We start from the raw sequence: 21,788 nt of genomic DNA on the forward strand, positions 1-21,788 counted from the left end.
GCTTTAATTTGCAAACAACAGTTTGCTTTTAATGTGATGAAACAGTGTGACAGCTGCTAGGGCTGCATCATGAACTATTTAGGGGGCACCAGGGACTTTGGACCCCAAACTGGCTTGTGCTGACTCTTCTGAGCACACTTGTTGGGACTTCTCTCATGGTCCACAGCCCTCAGAGTCTGCAGGAGAGCCCAGAAAGGCTGCCCCAGACATAAGTGGTCTGTGCCTTCCATCACAGAACAACATAAAAACACACTTCAGCTGGGAACCTTGTGTATCAGGGGACTCTGAAGCCTCTGGCATTAAAATTAATGTGATGGGATGCTGCTACGTCCTGGCTTGCCTTCCTTTGGTGGCACAAACACACACCTCCTGTTCTTATTTACTGTTGAAAAGCAGTTGTTACTGTCAGCAGCAGCATCTTGGGGGAAAAAATACAAGGAGGTGCCGGAACTGTTCACAGGAGAACTCCCCAGCCCCCTGCATTTTCACCTTGCTCTCAGCACATCATGGCCCACGGTTGAATGGGTTTCTACCCTAAACTGGACACCCAAAAGTTTGAACTGTTTTTCAGGATGAGTGTCACAACTTTATTAAAGTTCTGCTGAAGAAAAATGATGATACTTTGTTCGTCTGTGGAACTAATGCCTTCAACCCTTCCTGCAGAAACTATAAGGTAAATGTTGTTTTGTCTGCTGGAACCACATGGCCCGGAGGTATTTCATAATTTACTGTGATTGTGCCCGCAGTCACCTAAGAGGGTTAATTCAACACCACCTGGGTTCCTCTAGCTTGTTCCACTTAATGTAGTGCTCCACATGACTGATCCTGAGCAGGCTTCTAAGCTTCCTGTTTGTTCAGGATTGATTGACGTGGCTTTAAAGAGCCGACCCGGCAAAGTACGTTTCTGTTAAGACCCTATTCTCTATTGTTCAGAATGTCAGCCTGCGTACCTCACAGACCATGTGGGTTTCCTCTCTCTCCCTTTCTCCTTTTCCCTCCCACCCCACCATCTCCTCTCTGAGCACAAAAACACACTTATACTGTGAACGATTTCTATTTTAAAAGGGATCTCAAAAGCATGCCATTGGAAACTGTAGACATTCCTCTAGGTAAGATTTTCAAGAACACGGGAATTTAATTCCATTCAGAACTCAGCTTACTTGACCATGGTCTGACTTATCTTGGCCTTCATGCGAAGGAGAAAAAGATTAACCCTTGCAGCATTAATAAATCAAGTTAGTTCATCTGATAATGGTGTCACTGAAGGAGTAGAGGTAAAAATGACCTGAGGTTTTGACCCCACATCTTTACCTTTCCTTGTCCCTCTTCCCTCAGTTTTCTTGTTCAGAAAATACATACTGAGTTTCTCCCATGACTAGGAGTAGACACTGCAAAGACCGATAGGAGGCGTCCATTCTTTGGGAAGTCAGACAGGGAGAAAAAACTTCAATCCATGGGTTTGCTGCCATGGCGGCATAATACAGAGCATGACGCAAGCATCGCAGAGAAGTGCTTACTTCAGCCTGAGACGAGGAGTCAGGGAAAGCGTCCAGAAGGAGGTGGACAACCCCTCTCTTCGAGTGTTCCCTCCTGTGGCCCGGACATATGGAACATGAGCACCCCAGCCCAGGAGAAACCCCAGCATCTGTGATTGCCCAGATGTGTACCTGACATAGTGTCTCCAAACAGGTGTTCAGTTCATTTTTTGCGGGGTAAACAGTAAATGAGATAATGCCTAACCTCAGTCTTAAAGAAGAAGTAACCAAATGAAGGGAGCGGGGCGTTCTACGTAGGGGAACAGCATGAACAAAGGCACAGAGCAAGAAACAGTCTGCTGAGCTGGAGAAACTTCATTTGGTTCCAAAGTGTTGGACCGTGAAGTGACAGTGACAATAAACAAGAGTCTGCAGAGGTAGGTGGCCCCAGGGATGAAGGGAAGAGAAGAGACTCAGGAAATACTGAAGTGACAGAAGCGAGGAGGATTTATGTTGTTGTTGCATGGCAGAAATCAACACAGCACTGCAAGGCAATTATCCTCCTATTTTTTAAAAAAAGGAGGATTTACTAATTGACAAGAAGCACAGGATAAAGAGAGAGAGGAGTTAAGAATGACTGTGAGACTGTCTCCTGGTTGGGTGGATGGGGCGGCCATCAATTTGGACAGGGAGGACGGAAGAGCGGCGTGGTGGTGAGAACATGGGGTTCCATTTTGCATATAATGAGTGCGCCTGGCCCCACGGATGGCAGTGCCTACAGGACATGAATAGAGATTTCCAACAAAAAGATGGACAGCTCACCCTTGATTTAGGGAGAGACACGGGGATGTCTAGATTTGGGTTTCACCAGCATAAAGCAAAACCTTAGGGGCTGTGAAGGACGAGAAAAGAAATGATGGGCTGATGTCAGGACCAGAGGGCTCACCAGCCTGGGTCGGACAGTTTTAAAAGACTGCCTTAGCACAGACAGAGGGAGAATCTATTTTATCCTCATGCTCACCTTCCACTTACGTTTGGAAATGGGCACCAGCATGCCAGCATTAGAGTGAGGCAGGGAGGCACTCCGATCAGGTGCAACATGTGAGGGCGCACTAGAAACATTTCAGTAACGGGGCTTCCCGGGGTCAGTGGTGAGGAATCTGCCTTGCAGTACAAGAGACATGGGCTCAATTCCTGGTGCAGGAAGATCCCACGTGCTGTGGAGCAGCTACGCCCGTGTGCCACAACTACTGAGCCCATGAGCTGCAACAAGAGAAGCCACTTCAGTGAGAAGTGCACACGGCAACTAGAGACTACCCCCTCGCCCTGCCTCTTAGTAAACAGAGAAAGCCCACTTGCAGCAACTAGGACCCACCAGAGCCAATAAATACATAAATTTTTTTTAACTTAGTAATCAAGATACATAATATTTTCAATGTGGGTTTTTTTTTTTTTTTGGTATTTTTATAAGTTTAAACTAATGCCAAAAATGTGAAAGTGTTAGTCACTCAGTTGTGTCTGACTCTTTGCAACTCCATGGACTTTAGCCCACCAGGCTCCTCTGTCCATGGAATTCTCCAGGCAAGAATACTGGAGTAGGCAGCCATTCCCTTCTCCAGCCGATCTTCCCAACCCAGGGATCGAACCCGGGTCTCCTGCTTTGCAGGCAGATTCTTTACCATCGGAGCCACCAGGAAAGCAGAGAATGAGATGGTTGGATGGCATCACCAACTCAATGAACATGAGTTTGAGGTCTAAGCAGTCTTAGCAAACTCCAGGAGATGGTGAAAGACAAGGAAGCCTAGCATGCTGCAGTCCATGGGGTTGCAGAGTTGAACATGACTTAACGACTGAACAACAATGCAAAAAATACTATCACTAGATATTAAAATTTCACATAAGGACAGGAGCTAATTCAGGTGGTAAGAGGCAGCCCGTCAAGTCAAACATTCAGCCAGTAACAGTGTACTGGAGCTCTGACTTTAATTCTGCCACTTAATATTCCATCCCTGTGTGTCATTGTTTAGGACTCATTAAGATGAATGCTTCGAACAAATCCAAATGAATTCCCTAGCTGGAGACCTATCTCCTATGACAAATTACAGGTTTCCTTGGCACTGTGTTACCCAGCCTGCAAGGGATCCAGCTCCTTCTTCCCACACATGTTCCATTCCCCAAGGTGCTCCACCTCTAAGAAGTGCCTTCACCTTCCCCTTGTTCTAGCCACACCTACTGAGACATGTTCCAGGAGCCCAGGGCCTCTCAGGAACGACAGACAGGATACACCTAGCATGGAGAATGGCAGTGAGAACGCTTGGCATTGCTCAGAAAAGTGTTTTTAGACTCTCCGGGCAGACTGGAAATTTCCCTAGGACATGGGACATAATGTATTTGGCTTCAGAGAAAATGGACAGCCTATCTCATAAGTGCTTTTTAATTACCAGATCAGGACCAAAGGGTCAAAGCAAAAACAATAGCCAGTCTTCCACTGAAAGACCCAAATCACAGAGTTCAGAAGCATGAAGTGAAACTACTTTGAAGCAGGAAGGTGACAAAATTTTGGTCTCTGCTTCTGCACTGTGCCCTGACTTCCACAAGTTTTATAACAGAAGTAAGCTGAATATATTAGAGAGATTAGAGCCCCAAATAAGATTATCTGGGAAAGAATTCTGAAGGCTGTCCATTATAAATATACAACTACACTCCATACCTTTTCCCTCCTGTTTTCTAAACCTCTTGAACTTCTGCACAAGTCAGGCTGGTTCTTAGTATAATTATCTCTACCCTACAGTGATTTAATTTCCCAGGGGTTATTGTTAAGTCTGAGATTTGATGACTGCTACAAGGATTAGTTCTTACTTCAGGGAAAGAGGATTTCACCATGACATTGTCTTGTCTCTGGACCTTTCCAAGTTCACAAACCAATACATTAATTCCTCATTGCTTCCCGCCCCTGACTAGCTATAGCTGTGGCCGCTTTTTTAGAAGTAGGTACATTTTAAAAATATATCCCCCTTGTATATTATTGTTTCCCCATGGGCAGGATCACAGCCTGCAACTGCTTGGGATAACGGCATTTCTGTTGCATCACTGTATAGCAGGTATCACTCTGAATACTTGTCATGGCTGTAAAGTCTGTCGCAGTTCAACAGGAAGCTCTTGTTGGGCTAAAATATTAGGAAAAGACTTTCATAAACATGTGCTGGGGAAGAGTACATTTGCTTTAAAGGGTGTCTAACTTGAACATCTTTCTCCTAAAAATGTGTTTTTAACACAACTGCTTTATGTGATTCTCAGTCACAGTTTAAACAAGCATTATGGCTTTGATGGGGGAGATCCCAAAGTGGTTGCACATAGAAAAGGTCTGTCCTGTCCTTGAAAAGTTTCTGTGAGTTGAGGGCAAAGGGCACAATTGATTGGACTATACTAGCGGCTGCTCAGTAAGGATCTTGCTCTTTCTTCCTGGGCAGCAACCCCAGGCACTTTGATTTTAGTGCTAAAGGGCATTTCACAGATCCTTCCTCAGTGCTGTCTTGGGTTTGTCTTCTTTCCGTTTTCATATTTGGAGTCAAACTATGCCACTTCCAGATGATAAACAAAATACCCTAAAACCATAAAGAAGACTGAAATACGGAGGAGTCAGAACATTAGTGCTGTGGAGAAGATCACTGTTTGGTCTCTGTGATGCTGAGATTAAAATGCTAGGAAGCTCTCATAGTGTCAGGAAGGGAGGGTGGGAGGAACCCCTGAGTTATTGGTCTAGATGGGCCAAGCACTGTCGGCTGATCAACAGAGGTTCATTTCCTGCTCACATCACAGTCAAGTGTGGGTCAGTCGGAGAGTTTCTATTCTGAGAGGTTATTTAGAAAGCCAGCTCCATCCTGCTTATATGTCTGCCATCTCCTGTGATCTCCTAGGATCTTGGAATCCTCCACTGGATCCTCTGTAGGATCCAGTGAAGAAGATGAAAAGAGAAGGGAAGAATGTGGAAAGAGAGCAAGAGTGGAGGATCTGGGGAGGTTGTCTGGGGCAAGACCTAGAGGTGGGGGCAGAGCCTTATACTCCCACCTCATTGGCCAGAGCTCAGTCATGTGATCACACCTGACTGCAAGGGAGGATGGGAAATGTAGTTCAGTGTGATATGGAGGAAAGGGAAATGAATTTGTTGAAGAGCTGGTAAGGCTTTGCCTCACCTGCAAATGCCTATGAGCCAGGCAGGTAACTTGTAGGAGTGAAGCAAGCAGGATGTCAATACAATCTATGGGTAAAGGAGTCTTGGTGCTAGAGACTATATGCTGATCTGAAGAAAATGGCAGGGGTAGCCATTACTCAACTATAGCTTGCTGCCACTTGGCTAAGAAGGGCCTGAATTGACTTACCCACATGTTCAAAAGATGCAAGAAATCCAAGTTTTCGTATGCAATCTGCCCTTTTAAAAGAGAGTTCGTTTTCCTTTTTCCTTTTCTAAACATACTCAGATGACCAGGAAAAAGTCTGGGTTGGGCACGAGGAGATAGGAGTCACGTGGCAAGCACACTGCTCATATCTGGGGCCCATGGGAGCCTCTCAGCTTCTGGGCCTCTCTTTCTCATCTACACAATCTGAGGCTCAGACACGTTTCTGAAGTAGGCGCAAAGGCAACTGAGCTCTGCTTGCATCTATGTTTTTCTTCATGCTTGCTGATGCCATGCTATTCTAGCAGGTAACCTGAGAAAGAATTCCAGAGTCTTCTCCTAGAACTTAACCCACAAAGGCAAGACTCCTCTGGCAAAACAAAACCAAAACTGAGGTCATTCTCTGTAGAGTTCATGACTTAGAATTAGCAGATAATTCTAGCGGATGGGGGAATATGTTTTCCTGCTGAATACGTCAGAAATCCCTTTTCCAAGGAAAAAGATGCTTATTTCTCTAGCATTCCAGGAGGATATGGGAATCTCTTTATTGTCATGGTTCTGAGTCAAGCAAACATGACTGATTCTTCTGACTCTCCTAGCTACAGAATCTTGGTCAAGTGACTTAATCTTTCTCAACGTCAGCTTCCCCATCTGAAACCAAAAGACTTAACCTCAGAGGGTATTTGAGCATTATTTGCACCAGGCATATAAATTGCTCAAAAAATTAAGTGCTTTGTAAATATTAGTTGCTGTCATTACTGTTGGTTGTTGTTCCTAATTTAGTCCTATTATTTCATTTAGATGGATACTTTGGAACCTGTGGGTGATGAATTTAGCGGAATGGCCAGATGCCCTTACGATGCCAAACATGCCAATATCGCACTGTTTGCAGGTAAATGACCTGATTTCCTGGTTTCTCCTCATTGCATTTGTTTTCGTGGGCTCAGCCTGTGGCTCTGGAGGATTCACAGAGTCACAGTTGTCCTTTGATTCTCTGGTGACTACTGTAACTAAGAATGCTTTTTCCATTTGAAATTCATAGGGAAATTGTACTTTTGTGGTTTTTTTTTGGTTGTTGTTCAGTCACTCAGTCATGTCTGACTCTTTGCGACCCCATGGACTGCAGCACATCAGGCTTCCCTGTCCTTCACTGTCTCCTGGAGTTTGCTCAAACTCATGTCCATTGAGTCAGTGATGCCATCCAACCATCTCGTCCTCTGCCGTCCCCTTCTCCTCCTGCCTTGAATCCTTCCCAGCATCAGGCTCATTTCCAATGAGTCGGCTCTTCACATCAGGTGGCCAAAGTATTGGAGCTTCAGCTTGAGTATCAGTCCTTCCAGTGAATATTCAGGGTGGATTCCTTTAGGATCAACTGGTTTGATCTCCTTGCTTCTTTTTTTTCTCTCCTCACTTCTTAAGACAAGTCTTTGCCATGCTTACCCATACTTCTCTGCCTTCAGAAAGAGTAACAAGTTTGTGCTGAACATGCAGCATACTGGTGAGGGCATGTCTGGGCTGAAGTAATAGAAAATCCCACCTCAAACCCCCGGTGTGAACTGAGTATTTAAGGTGGGGTAGACTTTGGGGTGGCTTTGATTCAACAGCTCATTCATCTCATCCGGGACGCAGGTCCTTTTCATTTCTCTGCTCAGTTTTCTTTCTTTCTCTGAGGGAGACGCTGTTCTCACAGTCATAGGATGGCTGTTGGGTCTCAATTAGGGCTACATATCCTTTTGTCTGGGCTTCTCAGGTGGCGCTAGTGGTAAAGAACCCACATGCCAATGCAGGACACTTAAGAGATGTGGGTTTGATCCCTGGGTTTTGAAGATTCCCCTGGAGGAGGGCATGGCAACTGACTCCAGTATTCTAGCTTGGAGAATCCCATGGACAGAGGAGCCTGGCAGGCTACAGTCCATCCATAAGGTTGCATAGCGTCAGACGTGACTGAAGCAACTTAGCATGCACACGCATCCCCTTGTCTACATATAGAAGGGAGAAGGAAAGAGACAAAAGGAAGTTTCTGGAAACTCTCTTGGTTACCAGCACATCTTCTCAAATATCATGACCTCATGAGCTTACCTGCCTGTCTCTGATAGAACTGTAGTGGCCAAAGGGATGATGCTGATGATCAGAGGTTGACCAACACTCCCCATTGCTACTCCTTCCTTCCATTGCAAAGGATATAGAATGAAAGCAAATAAGCCATGACTTTCAGATGGGGATTTCTGTGGAATTCGTTGCCAGCTGTGCTCATTGAGGTGGGTGTAGGGAGAAGTATTGGTATAATAGTGATTGTTATGAAATGTAATAAAGCAGTTAGCTATAATTTCCATCACCACAGCTAAAACCTGGCGCATCCTAGCTTGATGAGGAACTTTAGGGCTTTGATTATGAAAAAAGACCAGCTCCTTGAACCACATCCTCAGTGTCATCATTTGTGAACCCAAATCTGCAGTCAAAAATTGAAGAGGCAGTTTGTGCCAAGTTAAGAAGGAAAGGTTTCTCAGGTTCTCCTCCAAAGGTAGAGCATTCCTAGCAAGCAGCCTTGTAAGAAACACAAAGTCATGTAAATCCGTCTGTAAGCATGGGTAGGGGCAACGCCGCTGGAAAGAGTGCTTGAGAATTATATTCTTAAGTGCCTGACTTCTGCTGCAGCACTTTTCTGACACTTGGAACCTGCGTTAGTAATAGAGTAATGGAGGTTGTGGACTGCAGTGGGGAATGTAAATTTACTAATGAAAAAGGAGCAGCCCAAGGCAGAAAGAGGAGGATGAGCAGGTGTTTTCTAAGGCCACCAAGCTTCCAAGAGCAAGCCCCATGAAACCATCTAGTAGCTGCAGAAAGTGTATCTGAATCCATGTTCACTGCAATGCTTGAAAGCTCTTAAAACTTCCACCATTATAAACAGAAGATACTTGTTGCCCCTGAATAGTTGTCATATTACCAAGAGTGACAAAATAGTACTCTATTTTACAAGTAAAAGTTCTGGCAAGATATCCAGTTTAAAATGTAAAACAAAGAGTATGAAGGAGTGTTCAACAGCAGTATCCACACACACACACACACAACTCCCACTGTCCTCTCCTCCTCAGGTCTATCCGTATGACCTGGAGCTATGATTCTATAAGAAAACTTGTGATTTTTGCAGACGCATGTGTATCAGTAGAAAGGTTTGCTGTCTGCAGCCAAAATCTAACCCAGAAGGTCAACACGTACAGATATATGACTGCCAATAATGTAGATGTGAAGACAGCTCTACCTGAAACTGAGCAAATATCAGTTAAGACCAAAAGTAGACCTCAAAGACTTTGCTTAGGTATGTTTATTTAAAACAGAACCATATGCTTATCCCACGAGGGTTAGAGCTTCAAGAGAACTGTGATGTATATAAGCCACTTCTGAAGAGGCTCTGGAAACCACAATTAATGAAGATAGGTAACCCATTAAAAAGCTGAGCCAAGGAAGCTATTTTTTATAATTATTGTTTCCATTTCATCTACACAGATTTTACTATTCCAGAACAGCCCATTTGATTATCTGTGTAAAGAATGCTTGCTAATCCAGCAAAAGAACCAAAAATTTTCAGGATTCATTTTCAATCATCTTGTCTCTCTTTTGCCTTGGATGTATCCTCAAGTAGAAGTCCCAAAGAGCATGAATTCTTAAAGAAAAGTCTAGTTTGAACTCAGCAGCATCCCTTCCCCTTCTTTATTTTGGCTTCTTGTATATCAGAATGTTCTCAGTCTGAGACTTTGGAAATACTGAAACAATATCTCTTAAATGGAAAGCTAGATCAGTAGGACTTGGTGGCTCTTCTGATTGAGGTAAAGAGGAGCAGAGACTCAGAAAGAATACACATACCAATCTTCTTTTTTTTCTTTTTTTTAATCGGAGTATGATTACATGTAGCAATTTTAGTCAGCTCTTTTTTGCTTACAAATCCTCTTTCTTCAACTTCCCTCACTTGCTTAGGCTGCAGACTTTCTCACTTCTGCTTGCACTTAAATTTTTCTGGTGATACAACCGGCCTCTGTCTTTCCCGGGGCTCCTACCTCATCCAGTGTACCACGGTGTGGAGGTAGCTGCAGTGTCCAAGGGGCCTTGGCCTTGAGATTTCAGTCGAGGTCCATCTCATGGAGTGAAGCAAACAACATTTTTCATTTACTCTGTTCCCTGAACTGCTGCTGCTTAGAAATTGCCATGCAATTTAAAAATGAAAAATGCTTCATCTCTCGTGATCCCAATTTAAAATGGTTAGGAATGTGGGCCAAGTATTTTCCTAGCGACTCTTGGATTTGCCCCAGTTGTCCTTATTTGCCTGACATAGGAAAGCCAGGTGGGGGATGTCTCTATTATTCCCCCATGCCCACCATCTTGCTCTAACCATATTCTCCTCTCATCTTTCTGTTCAAAGATGGAAAACTATACTCTGCTACAGTGACAGACTTCCTTGCCATTGATGCAGTCATCTACCGGAGTCTTGGAGATAGCCCAACCCTACGGACCGTCAAGCATGATTCAAAATGGTTAAAAGGTGAACGCACAATTAAAAAAAGAAAGGAGGTGTGGCGGGGGAGATATATATCTTGAAGGAGATTTAGCGTCTGAATGGTCCAGATTGTAGTTTCATTTTAGTAATGGCTTCTCACAGACAGGAAGGTGGAAATTGCATCTCTTGCCCCAAGTTGATTTATTACCTCCCCTGTTCACTTCCCATGAGTTTCTGGAGTATTATCAAAACTACCAACACCACCATAATAGAATACATTACATTCATCTTTCCTGCTTCAAGCTCTCATTCCAAAGTCCCACATGAAAACAACTAAACAAAACACTTCATTCATGGAAGGGAACGGGGAATTAGAGGTGGTGGGGAACAGGAAAAAAGCTGTTCACAACCCGAATGAGTCAAGGTTGACAAGGCAATGTGTACAAAATCTGTTCTGTAATATGAGCCTTGTATTGTAGAAAATAAAATTACAGAGATATGCAAAACTCATTTATTCTTCATTGTTCATTGCAACTGCTTCTGAAAGATTAAATCTGTAGGCTTAAATGCTTTTGGAAATCACTAAGCACTTGCATGTGTAAAGTCACTAGAAATGGTTAGTGTTAACCAAATGTCTAATGGCCCTACAATTTTATTTCATAACATGTCTTTGCTTGCAACTGATTGCAGTTCTTTTAACTCTGTGTGACACGCCCCCAATTAAAGTGCCCATTTGTCCACAGAACCGTATTTTGTCCAAGCGGTAGATTATGGAGACTACATCTACTTCTTCTTTAGGGAAATAGCGGTGGAGTACAACAGCATGGGAAAGGTAAGAGGGGAGGATGTCTTAATATGGGGTCAATATGGTTATGAATGGCTTGGAAATGAAACCATAAATCTAAGGACAAGGTCATCATTTTGAGAAGATCCAACAAAGACTGGTGGAAGTGAAACATTTTGCTTCCTGGAACCCCTATATGCATTTTCTGATTGTTAACAGAATACAGAGAAAACCTCTTAAATACATTGAAAACTTAACAAACAGATGAGTTTCAAGTATTTTAAGAAAGATGTGGTTTCCAGGTCTACTCATCAAGTTTTTTTTGTTTTGTTTTGTTTCAAATTGAGCTGCTCTACAGAGAGAAAGTAACTATTCAATACCTATAAGCAAACCCAGGGTCTTGACTGTATTCATTGCAAAAAGCAATAGAAGACTTAAGGGATGTCTATTTCGATTATTTCTACCAGAGAGCATATCAAGACCACTGAGTTGGAGGGCACAAATTCTATACCAGGGTGGCATGCACAGTTAGAAGAATTCAGGGCATGAGAGGCAGGGCCCAGAGGCAGCCAGGGAGGATGGCAGAGATGGCGCATACAAAGTGTGCTTTTGTTTGAGGAAATAAAAAGCTAAGCAGTCTGTATGGAAATGAGTGTATGTGCCTGGGAGCTGATCCCCTGAAGGGTTTATGGTTCTGTATTAAATGCCACAGCCTTATCTTTCCAAACATTCTGTTCCAATGCTGAGTTTTTCCCTTTTTTTTTTTTGCCACTGATTTTAGAAACACAGGATTAAATTAAGCATCTTGTTGTTCTGTTTCTATTTTTCTAAGAAAGGTAAATTCTACCAAGATCTCCATGCAAAATAAGTGCATTTCCTCTTCTCCGCCTTTTCCCTCTGCAGGTAGTTTTCCCAAGGGTGGCTCAGGTTTGTAAGAATGACATGGGAGGGTCTCAGAGAGTCCTGGAGAAGCAGTGGACTTCTTTCCTGAAGGCTCGCCTCAATTGCTCCGTTCCCGGGGACTCCCATTTTTATTTCAACATCCTGCAGGCAGTTACCGACGTGATTCGTATTCATGGCCGTGATGTTGTCCTGGCAACCTTCTCCACACCTTATAACAGGTAACCATGCCTTGGCGGTGCGGACTTCATCAGTCCTTCCCGGCTTCCTTTTCCCAAGAGGTTCTTGTCTAATACACAAGATTTGCAACTGATGGAAACACTGCCATTCACTATTTGTAACTAACAAGCACTTAACTCTCAGTCTTCATTCACAAATGGATAATCGGTATAAGTGCTGTTAGAGTAGAATTTTGGAGAAAGTAATGAGATAAATTATACCAATATCTTCTTTTCAGATGTCTGGGACAGAAACACTATTCATGTGTTATTTCTCAACCCCTCTAATTATCTTGAAAAGTGAATACCGTTGCCTTCTTTTTACACTTGAGGAAACCGAGTTTAATTACACTCTCTGGTCCAGGTAGTCCACAGATAGAAGCAGCAGCTCTGGCACTCAAGAATGTTCCTCTTTTCTAGGTCACCTAACATTTTATTTGACTTTTAATATTTCTATGACTAGATCAGTAATTTTTGAAGTAAAAATACTGGACATGTATTAAAATGCTACAGAGTGAAATTTAGGAAGTAGATGAGTCCATCTGGCATCCCACCTGCTTATCATCCTGTCAGAGGAACCAGAATCCCAACCACAGCACCACTGTCTGATTCTGGAGGGTTCTATTGAGGATTTAGGTTTCCCTGGTAGTTCAGTACTAAAGAATCCACCTGCAGTGCAAGTGATGCAGGTTTGATCCCTGGGCCTGGAAGATCCCTTGGAGAAAGAAATGGCAACCCACTCCAGTATGCTTGCCTGGGAAATCCCACGGACAGACGAGTCTAGTGGCCTACCATCCACGGGGTCACAAGAGTTGGACGTGACTGAGCAACACCATCACCACCACTGAGGATTTCCAAGTCATCAAACATTGTACTGAGTCTCAGCCCATTCATTCCTATTTTTGTGTTTATTTAAGCTAAGACACTGAGCTATGAAATGACACTAATAACTGTCCCTGGAGCAGTGGACACGTGTGGAGACTCAAAAATAGAGGAAGAGGGACACCATGTTCCCTGGAACTCGGCTCTCCCAGACCTCAGAGTCTCCTGTGGAAATGATCCGCACTCTGGCCGCAGCCAAGCAATTGAAGTACCTACTCTAGACTATGTACAATTCTCTCTGTTCTCTCTGAGCTTCTGCCAGGAATACACTGTCTTGTTTTGGATTATACTTTTTACAAAGATTTTGAAGAACCTGATGAATGGCTAGATGACAGGAACATACATGATGAGACTGGAGGACAGCAGCTAGGAAAAAATGCCTAAGAACTGGGTAAAGCCCACAACAGAGCAGGCTGAAGGATGAAATAGCATTCCTCAATTATACAGAGGGCAAGAGTCAAGAGTCCCCCATTGAAGATATACGGAAACATAAACCTATATTGCAGCAAGAAGTATTTAGTTACATTTAAGTAAGATGTGGCCATCTGAAGGAATTTTTAGACTTCAGAATAGAAAAGATGTAAAAATTCAGACCTTAACTGCTTGTACTTTGGAACCCATGTATCTAGGAGTGTTGAAAAAGAAGATTGTTCTGGAACATAGGAATGTAAGTGCCAGTGGAATTTCAGAGCACATTTCTAATTTTTTTTAATGTTTTTTGAGAAAATGAGTTACTTTATGATTACAACAAAGTAGTAGATTCCTAAATATTACACATACTCCATTTAAAGAATTTTCTTTAAAGGTCCCTAGGAGACATTCAACGAGTGCATGCTAATGCAGTCTCAGAAACCATATTTGGTCAGTAAGATCAGAAAACGGCAAAAGTATGCAGACCAGTCTTCATCTATAAACAATAGCCCCTCTCTGACTCCTCCCTCTGGTTTCATCCCTTTCCACCCCATTCTCCACACATTCCCACTCCATCACGTCAGGTTGTCTCAAACCCTTTAGGGGCTCCTCTTGCCCTGAAGATAAAGCCCAGCTCCCTTGTTGGCATGGCATGGAAGCCCATCATGGTCAGGTGTCGGCTCCCCCTCCAGTGCAGAGGGTTGACCTAACTACTCACACCCTGCTATCTTGCCAAGTCTGCTCCCCCAACCTATCTGCTTGCCCACTGAACCCCTGGGCATGCTCCAAGGTCAGTTCCAATCACATCCCCTGGAACTCTGCACATGCCTTTCATATATACTGCCTTTACCAGATGGTCTTGTAAAGTTGTTGCTGTTATTATTATTATCACTGCTCTTGTTGCTTGCCACCACACTGCATTGTGAATCAGCTGAGAGCACGGTTTGTTATTTACTGAACATTTACGGCTTGAGATCGGGGATTCCATAAATATGTGCTGAATGAACAGAAGATGGGAATAAAGGGAGGGGATAAAGTAGGGAAGAAAAAAGAAAGGATTTTACACATGATTCTAACATTAGGAAGAGTATAAACCCTAGGGTATCTTTAGCGATTATGAAGTGCCTCATAAAATATTTCAAAATTTATCCTTTTTTTCTTAATATTTAAAGTAAATGTGTATATCTCTTACTTTTAGGAGAGCGAGATGTGGAAAGAGTCTTACAAAATTAAATAATGTTAGGAGCGCTGAAGTTTCAAAACAAATGAAGATCACTGTCTTATTACAGACTTACTATTGTGAATAATACACACACACACACACACACACACACGCTACATACTTTAAAATTTATCCTGCCACTCTGTTTTAAATAAGCTTTCTAATCCTCCCCCATTTCTCACTTTCTTCGTAATACTTCAATAATTATTTTATGAAATTAAAGATGGCATAAAATTCTCCTAATGCATACACACACGGAGTGTTTTCCATATCCTTTCGACATGTGCAAAATCCAGGCCAAATCATTCTCCCTGCCCTGTATGCTGCTGATGCTGCCGAGCACCTGTCTTGCCCTGGGTGCTTCTGTGTGCAGTGACCCACTATCTCAAAGCCTGATTCAAAATGTTGGACAGCCAGTACCTGAAATTTATTTGATCAAAATCAAGGAACAACCATAGAAACAAACACAGGTTCAAGTAATGTGCCTAGATGAATGAATAATTCATGTCTTCTCACCATTGATGAAAAACAACCCCCAAAGTCCTTCCAGGAGTGCCAGGCAAGAATATAATTACAGGTAGAGATTACTGATGTTATTATTATTTAGCACTTAATCGAGCATTTTATTTGCAAAGCATTGGTGCTTTAGAGATTTAAACTGTTTAGTCTTATGCAAATAAACAGGAAGTAGAATTTACAGTGTTCAGTGACTAGCATAAAATATGTTTGTGTTCCTCACACATACATTCTCACTGCTGATGTCCTTGACTTGAGAAGCCAAATTCGAAGAAGGAATATGTGGACAGCAGGGGCACTTTTGCTTCAAACTTTTACCAATATCAGAGATGCAGAATGTTGCCCAAACATTTTATCTTTGGTTTAAAGACTGGTAATTAATTTCAGGAAATTCACAAAACTTGAAAATCATCAGGTCAACCATTCCTCCTTTATAAACAAAAGCAGTGCCAGACACAAGACCAAAAAAAGGGGGGTTTTCCCTATGATTTTGCTTTAACTAGCCCTTTCTTTAAGACCAGTAAGGCAAATTTGATTCACTGAAACATTCTCCTTATGCACTAGGATCCTTTTACATTTATAGTGTTCAGGGTATGAACATTAAATTTCAACTGCCAGTACCAGGGAAGTTTCTTTGGTGTATGTTTTCCAAATGACATGCAGAACTGTTGCATAAGTAACACTTTGTATGCAATGCCCCATCGCAGCATCCCTGGGTCTGCAGTGTGTGCCTATGACATGCATGACATCGCCAATGTCTTTACTGGGAGATTCAAAGAACAGAAGTCTCCAGATTCCACATGGACACCAGTTCCTGATGAACGCGTGCCTAAGCCCAGGTATGTGCCCATGTTTATCAGGCTCTTTTAAATTTCCAGAAGTGGTGCAGTTAGTTCCCATGGTAATGAGTATCTTGGGCTTCCCAGTTGGCACTAATGGTAAAGAACCCACCCACCAATGCAGGAGACGTAAAAGGCATGGGTTCGATCCCTGGGACTGGAAGATACCCTGGAGGAGTATGCCTGGAGGAGCATGGCAACCCACTCCAGTATCCTTGTCTGGAGAATCCCATGGACAAAGGAGCCTGGAGGGCTGCAGTCCACAGGGCCACAAAGAGTCAGACACGACTGAAGCAACTTAGCACACACACAGTGAGCATCTTATCAACTGCACACCAGGGCCTTCCGTGGTGGCAGATACAAATGCCAACACAACAGAAAGGCCTATAAGCCATTTACCTTCATTCCCTTAACCAATCCCCAAATTACCCAAGTTATATTCAAAACAGTGACTCTCTAGTCTTTCACTTAGACTCTATATCTGTAGATTATCCACTGTAATCCTTGGATGACAGGAGCCATCCACCCCAGCAGCCCCAGGGGTCTATAGCTGAGGAAACTGAGGCCCGGAGAGGTACAGAGTGTATTGTGCAAGCTGCTGGGGAGATGACTTCCACCACTTCTCCCTGCTTCCCTTCAGTTTCACAGAGACCCATGTCTTTCAGCCTTAATAAAATGTAAAATATTAACGATGTTCGCTGGATTCTGTGACTAGACTGGATCAGAGCTAATCCCAGGCTAAGGGCAGGTAGGGACCAGCAGGTGCAGTGCGCCATTATTAGGATGTCTCTGGTCTGAGGGTTCTAGTCTGTTTGGGGTCCGGATGTATCATAGATTCCCTCATCCTCAAAACATGCCCCAAAAGTGCTTTCACGGGGAACCTATTGTCCAGAGACAATCTAGAGACTTTGGGTCCTGTGTAATTTCCATCAGACCTGCACATTAAACCAGTCCAATACTTTGTCCACCTGATACGAACAGCCAACTCATTGGAAACGACCATGATGCTGGGAAAGATTGAGAGCAGGAGGAGAAGGGGGCAACAGAGGATGGGATGGTGGGATGGCATCACTGACTCAACAGATGTGAGTTTGAGCAAACTCCAGGAGATGGTGAAGGATAGAGAAGCCTGGCATGCTGCAGTCCATGGGGTCGCAAAGAGTTGGACACAACTGAGTGACTGAACAAGAAACCAGTTCATGCATTTCTCTAACTGGGACAGGATGAAACCCTCTCCCGGCCCTGTGGACCTCTTTATGGTCCACACGCAGCATACCTACCTTTGTTGTTCAGTCACTCAGTCGTGTCTGACGCCTACAGCATTTGAAACCTACATTATGAAAATACAGAAATGTCCCTGTATGTTAGCTCCCTCCGCTGAATCTGTGGAAGGAAACCCAATGTCTTTTAAACCTTTTTGGTTTCCAACTCTTTGCTCCAACATCCAATTCCATCCCCCCAAAAATACCTAACCCAATTCGCTGAATTGAACTACCTTAGATAATATGAATCACTGTACCCAGGGCAGAAACCCCTATGATCCATCCTTTTTCATCCCCTGGATCATCTGGCATGTGCCTTCTCTGTTACTAAAGGAGAACAGAATAATTGTAAAAAATATACCCTGGCAACCTCAGGTGAATTGTCAAAGTCTCTAAGTAAGGTGGATTCTCTGAAGGAGTGTTGACTACCTTCCAGGCAAGCAGGACGCATACTTTAAGTGACTTTCCACTGGTCATCGTTCCACGTGCTGGCCTGTCTCTCTTATAAACAGCAGGATGCTTTCCCTGACTGGCTGGGTTAGTGCCATGAAAGCATGTGCCCAGGGCTAGATCCTGCCAGTGCTGTCAGGGCCACTTTTCTCTCCTGCACCAGAGGGGAGGCCAGGAGTCTGGACAAGCCTGGCGCTAGTATCTCCCTAATCTGACTTCGCTGAGGTGTACCTTGACTCTTGAAACCATGTCATTTCTTTTAGAAACCAATCTTCAGTGTCATTGTTCAGCGTGTTTTAAAATGAATTTTCAGACGAGAATTTCAGTGTAATTGGCTTTTCACGCCTACCCAAATCAAATGAAAGCAATAAAAAACAAAAGGTTCCCTGACCTCCTGGTAATGAGAGAGGTTATACTGAGTCTAGCAGGTAGGTTCAGTGGTAAAGAATCTGCCTGCCAAGCAGGAGATGAAGGTTCAGTCCCTGCGTTGGGACGATCCCCTGGAGAAGGAAATGGCAACTCACTCCAGGATTCTTGTCTGAGAAATTCCATGGACAGAGGAGCCTGCTGGGCTACAGTCCGTGGGGTCGCAAAGGAGACGGACACGGCTTAGCAACTAAACCACAAAGCAGGTTATATAAGGCCAGCGACTTTTTGAACACCTTTGTTTTCTACACTTGTGAAAAAGTCAGCCCACTTGTCTCCTTCTGTGGAACAAATACCTCCAGAACTCCTAGCAGAGTTTTAGGACAGGCAGAGCAGTCCCAGAGACGTGCAAATGTCTCACTTGTTTCGAAACTCTCATCTGTTTCGAGCTCCATCACTGTTTATGGGGTTTGTTTGTGTTTCTGGCGGGGAAACCCGGCTGCTCTCAGCCAAGGCTGAACGTCCTGGCTCAGGCTTCTCTATGGAGCGCGGAGGCGGCCCAAGGCAATCTAAGCATATTTTTTGGTGGCATTATACATTGTTCAGCTTCCTATTCTCAGCCTCAAGTCTATTCTCCCTCATGTGAGTTGCACAGAGAAGCAGCTCATTCAAAGAATTTGCCATAAAGTGTGATAGAAGCTCCCTTGTTTCTTTGTAGGCCAGGCTGCTGCGCCGGCTCCTCCTCCTTAGAAAAATACACCACCTCCAATGAATTTCCTGACGACACCTTGAATTTCATCAAAACGCACCCGCTTATGGATGAGGCCGTGCCGTCCATCATCAACAGGCCGTGGTTCCTGAGGACGATGGTCAGGTGAGTGTTAGGCAAACTGCGTCCTTACTGGATTTCCCCTGTTGCTGCCCATGATCATTGGACCGGTCATCGGTGGATCATGATTTGAAGTGCCACGAACCCCTTCTGTCATCCAGGCCTGGGTTCAGTTCTGAAGTCCTGGGCAGTTGGGTGGATGCCACCAAACCCCCATAACCACATTCCCAGTGAAACCACAGTTCAGAGAGTTTCAGGGTAACTGGACCCAGGTCAGCAATTAGAGGAAACAAAGATGTCTCCTTTGCCTTAGCTGGTTAATTCCACGTGTGTTCAAGTAGAGGAGTGTGAAGACAATCAGTCAATGGATGTACACACCTGTTTGTTTGTTGTGGTTGCAAAACATGCTGCAGATTCCATCTGAGCACTGTCTCTGAATTGTTAGCTGTCACACAGGCCTCCCTGACAGCTCAGACAGTAAAGAATCTGTCTACAATGCAGGAGACCTGGGTTCAATCCCTGGGTCAGAAAGACTCCCTGGAGAAGGGCATGGCAACCCACTCCAGTATTCTTGCTTGGAGAATCCCATGGACAAAGGAGTCTGGCGGGCTACAGTCCATGGGGTCGCAAAGAGTCAGACATGACTGAAGCAACTTTGCACGCACAAAGTACTATAATTGTTCTTGCCCGTAAGATGGAAACCATGGTACATAACTTGCAGAAGAGTCCATGTTCTCCAGTTCCTGCCACACTGCTTACAGAGAAAAGGGTCTCCATGGACTGCTGAACTGCTGTGGGACTTTAGAGAAGGAAGATGCCATGTAGGACTTACCTAAGAGGATGCTAAGGACTAACGCTCTTTACTTTGGCTTTAAATGAATTTTGTTTGGCTTATATATCCTTTTATTTGTTAACAGTGCCATTCACACTCTACCCCTCCCCCCCATCCTTCAGAACTCTCAACCCCTCTGTACACAATCCGAAATCTTCCCAACCTGACGTTTTATTGACAAGTCTTGGCACCTCAGAGGAAGAGTGTGGAAAAATGGTAGCCAGGGCTTTTCTTTTCAGTATTCTGTGAAACGTTAGTGGTTAGTGTAAAATATTAAATGAGTTCACTTTATTTCTTCCCCTCTTCATAGAAGACATCAGTCTCTCCTTGTTGCTCATGGAAGTGATAATTGCTGAATGGTTTCAGATGGTATGGCTATGTATTTATTATGTAACTTGGCTTCTGCACATACATACCTCTTTCCTCCCCTTGGAGCCATACTAATGCTCTACATGTGGAAATAAAGGAGCAGAACAGCTTGAGAGCATTATTTATATGCATATATTTTTCTTGAGGTTCTTACTAGAAAGCTTGATCACAATTGTTTGAAGTGGAAAAGGGGGACACATTAATGAAAGACCAACAAAGATATAAAAAATGTGATCCTGTCATTTTAGATACCGCCTGACCAAAATTGCGGTGGACACCGCTGCTGGCCCATATCAGAACCACACTGTGGTTTTCCTGGGATCCGAGAAGGGAATCATCTTGAAATTCTTGGCCAGGACAGGAAACAGTGGTTTCCTAAATGACAGCCTTTTCCTGGAGGAGATGAGCGTTTACAATCCTGAAAAGTGCGTAGAATGTTTGGTTCTTTTTCTAGTAATTATTTGTCACGTTATTATCTTTTCCATTGAGAGAAATCATGGTAGACTTAGATTTCATGCATTTTAGATGACTTTTAGCATTATTTGTAAAAATCCTTTCATACATTAAAAACATTATTTTCTCCTTGCTGCTAATGTGTGCGTTTATATAGGTAAACACATATGTATGTATGTGGTGCACATATAAGGATCCATTGCTTCTTCAGTTAGATTAGATGAAGAGATCTAACCTCATAGGCTGGGAGCAGGGGTGTCAGGTGGTGGCAGGAAAAAGAGAACTAGCCCAAGAGAGACTATGAATGATATTATCCTGCCTTAAAAATTTAGGTGCAGCTATGACGGCGTAGAAGACAAGAGGATCATGGGCATGCAGCTGGACAAAGCCAGCAGCTCTCTGTATGTTGCATTCTCCACTTGTGTGATCAAGGTTCCCCTTGGCCGGTGTGAGCGGCATGGCAAGTGTAAAAAGTATGTATTTGCCTCATTGATCATTGGATGTTCACGGTGCTTAGGGAAGAGTCCTAGGTGAGCTCACAGTCATTCTCTTCCTGCAGAACCTGTATTGCTTCCAGAGACCCCTACTGTGGGTGGGTAAAGGAAGCAGGTGCATGTGCTCATCTGTCGCCCAGCAGCAGGTAAGGAGCCTGAGGCATGGGAGAGTTTAAAGTGGCCTAAACATAGGATTGATTGTGCTCACACACACCACTGCCGCTCGGCCTTCTGTGCACATACCTCATCGTTGTGACTGCCAGCCGTTCTCCTTCCTTTTCCCATTTCATAGAATACCCCAACATCACACGTGGCAGACTTCCAATTGATTAATCATCCATCCTCAGACTTAGTAAAAACAGAGAAAAACAACACAGTGGACTTTAAGTATTCCCTGGGGAGAGGGACAAGAGGGTATGTGCCTTGATCATCATAGTGCAAGAACGGCAGAGAAGGGGAGCAGGAGGGTACCAATTAGGTTAGTGATGTGGTCTGTCCCAGCCATAGCAAAACTGGCCCCTGTAATTGACCATCCAGGGCTGAGAAGAAACTGCAGGGCATTTGTTAATAAGCAATGCATTTGTATTGCAAGCATGGTGTACA

At 43.8% G+C, this 21,788-nt stretch overlaps 1 protein-coding gene across 4 annotated transcripts in view; it reads left to right on the forward strand.

The window, feature by feature from the left end:
• Nucleotides 1–21,788, forward strand: part of SEMA6A (semaphorin 6A) — a 129,473-nt gene that overhangs the window by 73,676 nt on the left and 34,009 nt on the right. For all 4 annotated transcript variants that reach the window (XM_020910302.2, XM_020910306.2, XM_020910305.2 and 1 more), the window contains exons 6-15: nucleotides 572–673; nucleotides 6,671–6,761; nucleotides 10,284–10,403; nucleotides 11,102–11,190; nucleotides 12,046–12,263; nucleotides 15,999–16,130; nucleotides 18,927–19,082; nucleotides 20,487–20,663; nucleotides 21,024–21,164; nucleotides 21,251–21,331. In XM_020910302.2, the coding sequence (XP_020765961.1) occupies nucleotides 572–673; nucleotides 6,671–6,761; nucleotides 10,284–10,403; nucleotides 11,102–11,190; nucleotides 12,046–12,263; nucleotides 15,999–16,130; nucleotides 18,927–19,082; nucleotides 20,487–20,663; nucleotides 21,024–21,164; nucleotides 21,251–21,331 (1,307 nt within the window). The remainder of the gene's footprint in view (nucleotides 1–571; nucleotides 674–6,670; nucleotides 6,762–10,283; nucleotides 10,404–11,101; nucleotides 11,191–12,045; nucleotides 12,264–15,998; nucleotides 16,131–18,926; nucleotides 19,083–20,486; nucleotides 20,664–21,023; nucleotides 21,165–21,250; nucleotides 21,332–21,788) is intronic.

Source organism: Odocoileus virginianus, chromosome 3 (genome assembly GCF_023699985.2).
Source record: "Odocoileus virginianus isolate 20LAN1187 ecotype Illinois chromosome 3, Ovbor_1.2, whole genome shotgun sequence".
Taxonomy (NCBI): Eukaryota; Metazoa; Chordata; class Mammalia; order Artiodactyla; family Cervidae; genus Odocoileus; species Odocoileus virginianus.